At 42.7% G+C, this 14,186-nt stretch overlaps 1 protein-coding gene across 4 annotated transcripts in view; it reads right to left on the bottom strand.

The window, feature by feature from the left end:
* Nucleotides 1-6,307: 6,307 nt before the first annotated feature.
* Nucleotides 6,308-14,186, bottom strand: part of LOC124783285 (ribonuclease P protein subunit p21) — a 51,724-nt gene continuing 43,845 nt past the window's right edge. For all 4 annotated transcript variants that reach the window (XM_047254011.1, XM_047254008.1, XM_047254009.1 and 1 more), the window contains one exon: nucleotides 6,308-6,799. In XM_047254011.1, the coding sequence (XP_047109967.1) occupies nucleotides 6,598-6,799 (202 nt within the window). In that variant the 3' untranslated portion in view covers nucleotides 6,308-6,597. The remainder of the gene's footprint in view (nucleotides 6,800-14,186) is intronic.

The raw sequence follows: 14,186 nt of genomic DNA, 5'->3' as shown, positions 1-14,186 counted from the left end.
TTTTGTCAAAAGTATTCTTTGCATAACAATATTTGTCAATTTCACGATTTAAACAAATAATTTGGCCTAACCCTTGCAGTAGAAGAAACTATTAAAAAGAACGAATTTTTCAATGTATTCAGTTAGTTTAACTCATTAAATTTTAATTGTAATTTCAGTAAATTTAACTTCAAACAATGTGCAGTTTCAGTACCTATTATTGTGAAGATACATAAGGGCCCAATTTTTGGTCCCAAGACAGTCAGTCCACAGCCGGGTTTCAGTCAAAGAAACTGTACTGATTAGATCAACAACAATGCATCCAAATTAAATGTGAAATAAGTGGAACACAGGTCATGTGTTAATACAATGATAGCGTCTGTTGAATATGTACTGTATCATTCTACAATAACTGTGGACTGTGTGGTTAGGCTTTTATTGCTCGTAGATGTACAACAGTAAACTATTGTAGCAGTATGTGGATGTTCAACTGCAACCTATTAATGCAGCTTATCGAAAGTTAAACAATACAGCACTGGCCATATATAACTGTGTATTATTGGGGGGTTGTGAACATATAAAATAAACTGTGAAACGCAACTGTGCACCTGTCGTCTACATTATTTACAGTAGTCAGTGTCGAAGTTACAAACCCCATTTTTCAGCCAGTGTAACAATGCAGTATGTTGACACTAAGGACAATCAACAAAGAAATAAAGCAGGCAAACATCACTACCAACTTCAAGTTGTCTCTCTACCTTTCCACTCTTGAATGGCGCATGGGAAAAACGAGCACTTATATTTTTCTGTGCGAGCCCTGATTTATCTTATTGTATCGTGATGATCATTTCTCCCTATGTAGCTCGGGGCCAACAGAATGTTTTCGCAATTGGAGGAGAAAACTGGTGATTGACATTTCATTTCATGAGAATATCCCGTCGCAATGAAAAACCTCTTTGTTTTAACGATTGCTACTCCAATTAACATATCACTGGCACTATCTCCCCTATTTCGCAATAATACAAAAACAAGCTGCCCTTTTTTGTACTTTTTCGATGTCATCCGTCAGTCCCACCTGATGCATACTCCACACGGCACAGCAATACTGCAGAATAGGGTGGACAAGTGTGGTGTAAGCAGTCACTTTAGTAGACCCGTTGCACTTTCTACCAGTTCTGCCAGTGAATCGCAGTCTTTGGTTTGCTCTACCCACAGCATTATCTATGTGATCGTTCCAATTTAGGTTATTTCTAATTGTTACAGAAGTTCGAAATTTAGTGCGGACTTCAATGTGAGATGCTTATAACAGTTTCCACAATGGAACTGTCTCGAAACCTGGCACAAAATCCAAAGAGATTCTGGTTGTATGTGAAGAAACAATCAATGCCTTCTCTGCGCGATAGCAATGGAGATAATATTTAAGACAGTGCAGCCAAAGCAGAGTTACTAAACACAGCCTTCCGAAAGAGACAAAGTAAATATTCCAGAATTCGAATCAAGAACAGCTGCCAACATGAGTAACGTAGAAGTAAATATCCTCGGAATAGTGGACGCAACTTAAATCACTTAATAAAAGCAAATCATCTGGTCCAGACTGTATACCAATTAGGTTCCTTTCGGAGTATGCCGATGCATTAGCTCCATACTTATCGTATACAAATGTTTGGTTCATAGCAACTGTTTGACTCCTAGCAGGAGTAATCCACTTAATCTCATTAACTTTGATATGCAGCAAGATCCTGGAACATATATTGTGTTCGAACATTATGAATTACCTCAGAGAAAATGGTCTATTAACACACAGTCAACATGGGTTTAGAAAACATCGTTCTTGTGAAACACGACTAGCTCTTTATTCACACGAAGTGTTGAGTGTTATTAACAAGGGATTTCAGATTGATTCCGTATTTATGGATTTCCGGAAGGCTTTTGACACTGTACCACATTAGCAGCTTGTAGTGAAATAGTGTGCTAATGGAATATCGTCTCAGTTATGTGACTGGATTTCTGACTTCCTGTCAGAGGGGTCACAGTTCATATGATTGACGGAAAGTCATCGAGTAAACCAGAAGTGATTTCTGGTGTTCCCCAAGTTAGTGTTATAGGACCTCTGCTGTTACTTATTTATATAAACTATCTGTGAGACAATCTGAGCAGCTGTCTTACGTTATTTGCAGATGATGCTGTCGTTTATCGACTAATAAAGTCATCAGAAGATCAAAACAAATTGCAAAACAATTTAGAAAAAATATCTGAATGGTGCGAAAATTAGCAGTTGACCCTAAATAATGAAAAGTGTCAGGTCATCCACATGAGTGCCAAAAGGAATTCGTTGAACTTCAGTTACATGATAAATCAGTCAAATCTAGAGGCCGTAAATTCAACTAAATACCTAGGAATTATAATTAAAAACAACTTAAATTGGATGGAACACACAGAAAATGTTGTGGGGAAGGCTAACCAAAGACTGCGTTTTATCGGCAGGACACTTAGAAAATTTAAGAGATTTACTAGGGATACTGCCTAAACTACACTTGTCCGTCCTCTTTTAGAATACTGCTTAGTGGTGTGGGATCCTTACTGCATAGGATTAATGGAGTAAATCGAAAAAGTTCAAAGAAGAGCAGCACATTTTGTATTATCGTGAAATATGGGAGAGAGTGTCACTGAAATGATACAGGATTTGGACTGGACATCATTAAAAGAAAGGCGTTTTTCATTGTGACTGAATCTTCTCACAAATTTCTGATCACCAACTTTCTCCTCCGAATGTGAAAATATTCTGTTGATGCCGACCTAAACAGGGAGAGACAATCACCACAATAAAATAAGGGTAATCAGGGCTCATACGTAAAGATGTAGGTGTTTGTACTTTCCACGTGCTATACAAGATTGGAATAACAGAGAATTGTGAAGGTAATTTGATGAACCCTCTGCCAGCCACATAAATGCGATATGCAGAATATCCACGTAGATGTAGATGTAGATGTAATCCCTAAGTATTTAGTTGAATTTACAGCCTTCTGATTTGTGTGACTTACAGCGTAATCTAAATTTAGCAGTTTTCTTGTAGTACTCATGTGAATAACTACACATTTTTCTATATTCAGGGTCAATTGCCACTATTCACACCATACAGATACAGTATTTAAATCATTTTGCAATTCGATTTGGTCACCTGATTTTACAAGATGGTAAATGATAGCATCATCTGCAAACAATCTAAGAGGGCTTGTCAGATTGTCTCCTATGTTGTTAATATACAGGGTGGTCGGAAATTCCCATTACAGACTTCTAGGACTTTTAAAGGGGAGTGAGTACATCGTATTTTGAATAGGAACCCATGTCCAGAAATATCATCCAGCAAGACTACAGAGTGTCAAAGTTATAGGCCCGGGCATCTGTAAATGTACGTATACACTGGGTGATTCCGTGATGATGTTACAGACTTTCTAGGATGATGGAGGACGATAAATGTATTAATTTGAAGCAAGGATCCCAGTACCGGAAACGAATGAGTCAAAAGTTATAAATGAAAACCGTTCTGATACCTCTGACAGTTGAATACATGTACCGGTTCTTGTGTTGCGAAGAGTGTAGGGCTGGTAACTTTCAGTGATGGTAGTGTGGACAAAAACGAGAAAAAATGTCCAATAAATGTGGGCTCTAAATTGCATGACTGAGGAGCTATGACCATTCATTCATCTTTGCTAATGTGAAACATATCTCCTCTACTGAGGAAGTGTTCATAGCTGTTAAGGTATGCACTTTAAAGCCCACGTTTATTGGACATTTCTTCTCGTTTGGTCCACACTACCACCACTGAAAGTTACCAGCCCTACACTCTCCGCAACACAAGAACCGGTACATGTATTCAACTGTCAGAGGTATCAGAACGGTTTTCGTTTATAACTTTCGACTTATTCGTTTCCGGTACAGGGATCCTTATTTTAAATTAATACATTTATCGTCCTCCATCATCCTAGAAAGTCTGTATCATCATCATGGAATCACCCTGTGTATATGTACGTTTATAGATGCCCGCACCTATAACTTTGACGCCCTGTAGTCTCGTTGGATGATGTTTCTGGACATGGGTTCCTATTCAAAATACAATGCACTCACTCCCCTCTACAAGTCCTAGAAGCCTGTAATGGGAATTTCCGACCAATCTGGACATCAGGAACAATAGAGGTATTATAACACTTCCTTGGGGAACGCCGGATATTACTTCTGTTTTACACTATGCCTTTCTGTCTATTACTGCGAACTGTGACCTTTCTGACAGGAAATTACAAATCCAGTTGCACAACTGAGGTGATATTCCATAGGCATGCAATTTGGTTAGAAGATGCTTTTGAGGAACGGTGTCTCAAGCCTTCTGGAAACCTAAAAATATGGAATCAATTTGACATCCCCTGTCGATAGCACTCATTACAGGGTGATTGGGAAGTTACTAGGTATTGAAACTGACACACAACTTATCTTTGTGGAGTTTTTTAATCAAATTAATACAGTACGTGCACTATTACATGGGAATATGATTGCATACATTAACAGTCCATTAAATTTTAATGTAGGCACCTGTGGCGTTGACCAATCTCCTCAAATGGTCTGGAATGCAATCCACAACTTTCTGGAGGAAGTTGTGTGGGATGTTGGTAAGAACTTCCCCGAATCCGTGCTTCCAATTCGACCAACATGCAAGGTTTCACCTGATGCGCCTCCTCTTTTGCCCATCCCCATAAAAAGAAGTCGCAAGGTGTCAGTTCTGGAATTCTTCCAGGCCATTCATGAGGTCCACATCTCCCCAGCCAATGTGCTGGAAACTTGTCATCCAACCAGTTCTGCACAACATTTGCAAAGTGAGATGGTGCACCATCTTTCAAGAAGGCGTCATCGGTATTTACCCATCCATATACCATGGGCCAAACGTAATCCTGAAGCATTTGAAGGTAGTGTGCCCCGTTCATTGTTTCACGCAGAGATATGGGTCAATGACATTTGTAACTGTTATTCCATACCACATGGTCATTTCTGGACGAGAATGCAACTTCTCCACTGTAACTCCAGGATCCTCTGCCATCCAGTAATGACAATAGTGGCAACTGACGGAACCTTCCACAGGGAATATGGCCTCATTACTCCAGAGAATGTTACAAAACAATTGATGCCAGTCTTCGTGCCATTCCAACATTAACTGCTGATACTCCATTTAGAGACCATAGTCTTCTGGTGTCAGCTGCTGCTTGTAATGGGGTTTCCATGTTCAAAAGTTTAATTCTTTATGCAATACTTGATGCACAACATGCCTTGTGAGTCTACTCTCACAAGCTGCCTGGAGCGTTGATTTCCCGGGCTAAGATTGAACATGTTCTGCAAAAGTGCCAAATTCTCAGGACAGTGAGATGTGTATGGATGATCTGTTTTTGCTGCAGCATTTACTGAACCTGTGGTCATGAGCTTTGTGTGACCATTTGGTGTCTCTGAATTGTTCAGTGTTTGCCTCTTGTGGCCACCATCGGTATTATGTGGCATAAAAAATCAATATCCTATTTAATGTTTTCTATGTCTATGCTATTTACAATATTATTCCATCAATACTAAAAACTTAACAGCCATTTAATTATGGCTAGTCACGAGTGTATGAATTTCTGGTGGCAAACTGGGTTCTTCATTGTCTTTACATCTTGGGCTATGGACAAAAAAGAATACAAGGTGTTGCTGCAATAACTAGGCAAGCCATGTTTACAAATTTGAGTAAAACAAAAAACTGTCCAGAAATTGGAAAAAAATGTGTGTGTCATGTCTTTTTCCAACCTTTATTTACATCACCAACTTGTTATGTAAACAGAGAATTGATATTTATTGAATCTTAAATAAATTGACTTTTCTCTCCCGCATCAAACAACTTGGTTTTAAAACTGTCACATAACCAACCAAGAAACTGAAGAAACAGCAAATATTAGCACTTTACAGTGAAGTGAAAATTAAGGGAAGATGAAGCATCCATAACAGTCCTGTCACAGACCAATGTATAAATTTCTATGTCCAAGGCTGGCGCATATTTTACACCTCAGCAAGATTCATGACGTATTTATATTTCAGATTTAGCTGGCAGAGGAATTCATTCTTGTAACATATGATCAAGCAATTTTCAAATCATCCAATGGTAATAAAATTGCATTTTCAGCAAAAACTGGACATATCTGGTTATTCCAAAAATGCTTTCAGTTACAGCTAACAGATAAACAGCCTGTCTTAACAAAAACAGTAACAAGGTGCATAATGGGATGCTGGCAATAACCAGAACTGCCAAAGGTGAATCTCAAGTTTCTAAAATCAAAGGTTTATTCACTAATTTTTTGTGATATTTCTTATAAACCATTCACTTCTTTTAAATTTTGACACTACAAATTTCTCAAAGTTTGCAGTGATCTTCATCTGATTTACATTGTGGCTGGCTCAGTGCTACTTTTACAACTATTTTTCTAAAGACAGTCTCATGTTTTGTACAAATAATAAAGACAATAAATTACAAACAATTGGTGATGTCAACCAGTTCCAGTATTGTTGCAAGTAAACAAGAGTCAAAGGTCAGGAAAACATTGTACCATTTCAATCGTTGGCAACTGACTCTGGTCTTCCAGTCCATGTAAGATATCCCTTCTTATTATGATACCTCTTTGAAGTATTGCAGATGGTACATGTCCATAGCACACATGGCGATGGTCTATTTTTTATACGGACTTTAGCAGTCACGCCTGGGATGAGCTGTATCGAACATCCCTTGCAAATGCTGCGTTTCAAGCTGATATCCCTGGTAACAAGAAGATGAGAGCAGTCAATCACATTTATATCACTTCTTAAAAAAATAAATTCCTCAGCAGAATATAAACGATAGTATTAGGAATTAAGTTTCACCATACACTGAGCAGTGATCATGCACATAAGTTGTATGACATGAATGACTGAGGTATCCGAAAGCATAGGTTCAGCGATGGACAGTTATAAGCAACCTGGCTTGCCTCCTTCCATTTATACTAAATTTGTTTACGCATGTCATGACAGGCAATAGGCAGGACACTTTAGTTGCATCTACTTAAAGTCTCATTATGTTCATTTGTTATGGAGAAATTAGAAATTTATTTCATAAAATTTCAGTGGTCATCAGTAAAGGAACTAATAGTTCCAGTCTGTGAATACGTGAGAAATGCACAGCTCACACATTGTTCTGAATGCAGCAGGTGTGATGTGGGCACTCAAAGATTTGAGCTGGGTTGCACGTGTCAAGTGGTCATTGACATAAGCTCACGGAACCTAGTGGTCATTTTCAGTAAGTCGGGGTTAGTGACTTTTGACATGACTCACCTCTTGAGATCGTCGAAGGCAACAGTTCCAAGTGTTTGCTGTGACACCAAAATTTATGGCGGAAAAGTACAAGCCTCAGAATGTGGTTTGGCCTCAGGATACTCTGAAGTGTTAAACTACAATCTCAATTGGCCATCAACAGCTGACAGATGGGAATTTCTAGGACAAACTAGTCAGAAAGATCTGCTCTGATTGCATGGTGACTGACGACATTCTGGGTGATTCATTAAATATGGCATGAAAGAGTAACATTTTTCCTGATTGGCATTTGAGGCCCAGACTGGCACAAACTGCTGAGACAGGAGCTGGTGGAAAAAAAAGGAACATACTTGCTTTGATGACAGATCGTGATATGTCACTGGTTTGAGACATTGTGTCACTTTATGAGCGAGATTCTGATTCTACACTATGACCACAGTCCTCAAACTTACCACCACAGCAGACTGGTGCGAGTATACAGCAGCACGGATCAATCTTTATATAGGAAGCATACCATCACCACAGATCTGCTAAACTTGATTCATACCTTAGTCATTTGATGTGCTATTCAACTGACCACTGGAATTTCTAAATTAATCAATGGGTTGTATTGGATTTATGATTTAATGTACAGCTAGTATACAGTAGCCATCCTTCTACTTGTCTATCTTGTTAGTTGCCATCAGCAAGTAAGTTTTGTTTTCTCAAAGGATGTTGATCCAGATATTTTGTCATTGATTCATATAATAATCAGTTTACGTTTCATTGTTGTTATGGTTTTTGGGCGCAAAACTGCTACGGTCATTAGCACCTGGTCTGTGGCTTGGGAGGGGGGGAACTGGAAATCAGCAGCAATGGGAGCGAAACTCAAAAAGTGGGGAACTAAAAAACAGAAGGAAAGCTTAGAAAACCAATATAGAAGGGGGGGGGGGGGGTTGTTTTCCCCAAAAAGAGCTTCAAATGACCGACATCATCTCACTGACACTGATAAACTCGAGGATGCAATCGGCTGAGCGCATGTCATCTGCTAAAATGGAAGACGTATCAGGCGACAACTGTAGACGGGCGCGTAGTGGAGTAAAATAGGGACACTCAAGTAAAAGGTGTCTCACCGTCCACAGTTGAGAGCAGGGGGGACAAAGCGGGGGAGGATCGCCACTTAAAAGATGTCGATGGCTAAAAAGACAGTGCCCTATCCGGAGTCTAGTTAAAATTACCTCCTCCCAACCACAAGTTCGGGAGGAAGAGGTTCAAGCACAGGGAAGAGCTTTCACGTCCCGCAATTTATTATTGGGAAGTGTAGACCAATGTGCGTGCCATAAAAGAGCAACATGATGACATAAAATGCACTGTAGATTGGCTAAGGGAACCATGCGAACAGCAGGCTGAGGAAGAGAGACTGCAGCCTTGGCCGCTATATCAGCTGCCTCGTTTCCGCGGATACCAACGTGTCCTGGGATCCAGAAGAATGCCACACAGACGCCCCCCAAATGGAGCAAGTGGAGGCAGTCCTGAATCCGGTGGACCAGAGGGTAGACAGGGTAAAGAGCTTGATGACTGAGGAGAGAGCTGAGCGAATCTGAGCATATAATATACTGTATCCACTGATGGCGACGGATGTATTGGACAGCCTGGAGAACAGTGTACAGGTCTGCAGTAAAAACCGAACACTGGTCGGGAAGCCGAAATCGATTAGGGGTGTCGCCAACAATATAGGCACTCCCAACACCAAATAACGTTTTTGAGCTGTCAGTTTAAATAAATGTGGCATCCTTCATTTGTGCACATAGAGCAGCAAATGCCTGACGATAAATGAGAGAAGGGGTACCATCCTTGGGAAGCTGACAAAGGTCACAGAGCAGGCAGATCCAGGAGTGGAGCCAAGGCAGTGCTGTACCCCCAGTTGTCAAGAAAGTTCCAGGAAAGTGGAAGGAAAGAGAACATAGCAGTTGACGGAAGTGGACTCCTGGTGGTAGTAGAGAGGAAAGGCGGCCTGCATACCCTAAATCCAAGAAGGCGCCAAAAAAAATGTCATGGGCCGGATTAGCAGGCATGAAAGACAGATGGCTAGCATAACGAGTCAGAAGGACAGCTCGCCAATTGGACAGCGAAGGTTCAACAGTCTCAGCATAAAGGCTTTCCACAGGTCTGGTATAAAAAGCTCCAGACACTAAACACAATCCACAGTGGTGGAGATGCTCAAGAATAGATGGCCGAGCAGAGGAGTAAACTATGCTTCCACAGTCCAATTTCGAATGCACTAAGGCGCGATAGAGGCGGAGAAGGACCACTCGGCCGAAAGATAGGAAACGTGGGAAGACCAGCACAGTTTTCTGTCAAACAGAAGACCCAAGAATTTAGTGACGTCCACGAACGGAAGGTCGACAACGCCTACATGTAGGGAAGGCAGAAGAAACTCCGCACAGTGCCAAAAATTGACACAAACGGTCTACTGGGAGAAAATCGGAAGCCGGTTTCGATGCTCCAAGTGTGGAGGCGATCGAGACATACTTGATGAAGTTGTTCAAGCAGGCTGGTCCATTGAGAGCTGTAGTAGATCGCAAAATCGTCCACAAGGAGGTAGTCTGAGACATCGGGAAGGAGGCAATCCATAATTGGATTTATGGCGATGGCAAACAGTACAACAGCATGGAGCCCTGGGGTACCCCATTTTCTTGGGAGAAAGTACGGGAGAGAGTAGTGTTCACTCGCACTTTAAATGCTCTCCCATAAATTCACGAATAAAAAGGGGCAGCCGACCTCGAAAGCCCCAAGAGAACAGTGTGCAGAGGATGCCTGTTCTCCAACAGGTATCATATGCTCTCTCCAGATCAAAAAATATTGCTACTGTTTGGCGTTTCCTGAGAAAATTGTTCATGATGTAAGTGGAGAGAGCAACAAGAGGGTCAACTGCAAAATGATGTTTTCGGAAACTGCATTCAGCAGGTGTTAAAAGGCTTCGGGACTCCAGCCACCAGGCTAAATGGCAATTCACCATACACTCCAAAACCTTACATACACTACTCATGAGAGAAATGGGTGATAGCTAGAGGGGAGATGTTTGTCCTTTCTAGGTTTTGGAACAGGAACGATGATAGCTTCCCGCCATCTTCTGGGAAAAGTACTGTCAGTCCAAATTTGATTATAAAGGGGAAGGAGGTAACACACACTATGGTATGATAAATGCAGCAACATTTGGATGTGGATACCATCCGGTCCTGGGGCAGAAGAGCGAGAAGAGGAGAGTGCATGTTGGAGTTCCTGCATGGAGAAAACAGTATTATAGCTTTCGCTATTTTGAGAGGAGAAAGCAAGAGGTCACACTTCCGCTGCACGTTTCTTTGGGAGAAAGGCTGGCGGGTAATTTGAAGAGCTCAAAATCTCAGCAAAGTGTTGACCCAATGAGTTAGAAATTGCGACGGGGTCCACTAATGTATCACGCGCGAAAGTGAGATCGGGGAGAAACTAGGCACGCCAGATAACCATCAAATTCAACTCCAAACTTCTGAGGGGGGAGTGAAGGCGTTAAAAGAGCTAGTAAAGAAGTCGCAGCTTGCCTTCTTGCTATCGCAGATGATGCAACAGCATCGCGTATGTAGCTGCTTATCGCAGATACAGTGGGCCAAATTAGGATGGTGGTGGAAATTGCGAAGAGCGCGTCACCGCTCATGTATTGTGTCAAGGCACGCCTTGTTCCACCAAGGAACTGGGGGGCGCCGGGTCAAATCGGAGGTGCGAGGTATTGAACGTTCCGCAGCTATAAGAATAACTTTTGTAACATTAGTGACCTGATCGTCGACGCTAGGAATATGACAGTCATCGAATGTCACTAGAGACGAAACAAGTGTCCTATCAGCTCGGGCAAACTTCCAGTGTCTCGGGCGCAGAGATGGCAGTTGTGGCTGCAATCGAAGGACACAAGAAAATAGTCACTCGAGTGTGTATCAGCAAGAGTGAACCATTCAAAGTGCCGAGCTAGCTGAACAGTACCGACCAAAAGATCCAAATGAGAGAAATTCATCATGGAGGCAGACAAAAATGTAGGTTCCCTAGTGTTGAGGCAAACAAGATCCGCTTGGTGGAAGACGTCAATCAATAGGGAGCCTCGTGGACAAGGACGCGGAGATCCCCAAAGCAGTTGGTGGGTATTGAAGCCCCAACCAGCAAATAGGGGGACGGGGGGGGGGGGGCGGTAGCTGACCAAAGAGATGAAGGAGATCAGCTCATGCCATTGGTGTGGAAAATGGAATGTATACAGTACAAAGAGAGAAGGTGTAACCAGAAAAGGAAAGACGTACAGCAACAGCTTGGAAGGAACTGTTTAAGGGAATTGGGTGGTAATGGACAGTATCATGGAGAAGAATCATTAGTCCCCCATGTGCTGGAGTGCCATCTACAGAGGGGAGATCAAACCAGACTGACTGAAAATTAGGGGAAACAAAGCAATCATGGGGATGTAGCTTTGTTTCCTGAAGACAGAAGATGACCGGCGAGTAGGATTGTAAGAGGATCGATAATTCATCCCGATTGGCTCTAATGCTGCGGATATTGAAATGGATAATTAACATAAGGTGGACAGAAAAGGGAAGAATCTTACCACGGTTGCTCTCAACTCAACAACTGCTGAGAGCCGGTGGCCGACAGCATGGAACGGCATTCCGCCAAAGGCAGAAGATCCTGATCCATAGCTTGTTCGGGAGCAGGTCCCGCCACCAGCGATCAGCCGCCAGCAGTGCACCTTGGCAACATGGAAGACGGCCGAGGGCGGTTACTGCCAGGTGGCGCTGTAGATGAGACACGCCGTGACGGAGAAGGAGAGGAACTTTGTTTCTTATGAGCTTTCTTGGAAACAGGACGTTGAGATGAGAGAGGAATCAATGGTTGTGAAGTCACGGTAAATAAAAAATCTTCGCGAGTAGGTTTTGTTTTGGAAGTATGGATGTCTGATTTTGGGGCTCGTGATTTAGCAGGAGCTGATGAAGGGTGAACCGTAGAGTGAGCAGGTGATAGTGGGGAGGTTGAACCGGCGACCTTGGCGCTGGCCGATCTAACGACTGTGACACTAAAGGTGAGATCCCAAGTCTGCGTGGCTGCCTCCTTAGTAGGCTGAGAAGATGCAAGGACAGTGCTATATTTACCTGCTGGAGGCAAAGTGGGCTTTCGACTGGCGAATAACTTAGGAGCAGCAAATGTAGACACCTTTTCCATCACTCAGATTTCCTGAATAAGCCGTTCATCTTTGAAAATGGGGCAATCTCTAGAGAAAGCAGTGTGGTCACCCATACAGTTGATGCAACAAGGGGATGGAGATAGACAAGCACCCTCATGGGCATTCTTGCCACATGTAATGCATTTGGCCAGGTTGGAACATGACTGGCTGGTATGATTAAACTGCTGACACCGATAGCAATGCAAAGGGTTGAGGATGTAAGGTTGAACTGAAATTTTCTCATAGCCCACTTTAATGTTCGATGGAAGTTGAACTCCGTCAAACATCAAGAAGATACTATGGGTCGGTACCAAGTCCTTGTCAACCCTTTTCATGACTATGTCCAGCCGTTATGCCCTGGTCAGACAGGTAGTTTTGAATTTCCTCATTGGACAATCTGTCGAGTGTGCATGTATAAACCACCCCATGTGATGAGAATTTAAAGTGTGGTGCATTTCCACCCGGACAAGGAAGGTGTGTAGCAGTGAAGTTCATAGCAATTTTTGTGCCTGTAGGGCACTGACTGTTTCTAACAACAAGGTGCCATTTCATAAGTGGAACAAGACTTTACAGGAGCTGCAATTGCGTCGACACCTTTCTAAATAATGAAAGGGTTGACTGTGGAGAAGTCTTGACCGCCGACCGAGAAACAACAAGGAATTGTGGCACTGATGGAAGAATTGTCTGTGGCTGAGACTCATTTAACTTTTGCCTGTGAACAGAAATTGTAGACGTAGAGGAAATCATTGCGGAAGTATCCCCCATGATTACCAAAGTCTCCGATGGCGCGCTCCTTCCTTGTGGGGACCCTCTCTGAGGGCACACCCGCCTTAAGTGATTGTTCACACCTCAGTTCACACCTCCCGAGAAATGAAATGGATGGAGGAGCCAATCGGCACATTCGGAAGGTACCAGCTCGGGTAATCACCCCTCCCTGGGCCTGCCCATTATCAGGGGTACGTATGTGTCCTACCTGTCTACCTCGGGTGGGGAATTATGTGTTACCCCGTCACCAGTGCACAGGAATGTGGCCTTCAGAGACGCACAGGAAAGAAAGAAAGAGAAAGAGAGGAACAAAGAAAAGAAAAGAAGAGAGGTCTCAAATGCCGCAGCAGAGAAGAGAGTAAAGAGAAGAGGCAAGGAAAAGGAGGACAAAGGGAGGACAGAGATTTTCCAGCACAGGAAGCAAAGAAGAGAGACTGTCTTATAGTTACAAGTGTCCGTCTCCGGATGTAGGCATGAAACATACTCCCATAGGAGGAGAAGGGGAAGAGGCGGAGGTGAGTGGGGGGGGGGGGGGGGGGAGGATGGGGGATGGGGAAGGATGTGGAAAAGAAAGGTATGCAGCCAAAAAGGAAAGAGAGCCGCACTAGCTCGGGGTCCTGTGCTCGCCACACACGTATCCACAAGAGAGTTGTGGACACCCTAGGGGGTGTTTACATTTCATTTGCATTTTCATTTGAAGGAACATGAAGTTCCCTTCAATTCACTGATTTGTTCTGCTGATCGAATGGGCAGTTATATAGTAGGATCATTGCAATTTCCTATCTTATGATTCTATATTAGAGCAATTCAAATAGCAGTCCGATGAGCAATTTACAGTAAACGTGGAGTCTTAAGGGGAGTGTGACAGAGTCTGGGTAGGTCT

The sequence above is a fragment of the Schistocerca piceifrons genome, chromosome 1 (genome assembly GCF_021461385.2).
Source record: "Schistocerca piceifrons isolate TAMUIC-IGC-003096 chromosome 1, iqSchPice1.1, whole genome shotgun sequence".
Lineage (NCBI taxonomy): Eukaryota > Metazoa > Arthropoda > Insecta > Orthoptera > Acrididae > Schistocerca > Schistocerca piceifrons.
The sequence above is the reverse complement of the archived record's forward strand: the minus strand, read 5'-3'. Positions and strand labels throughout refer to the sequence as shown.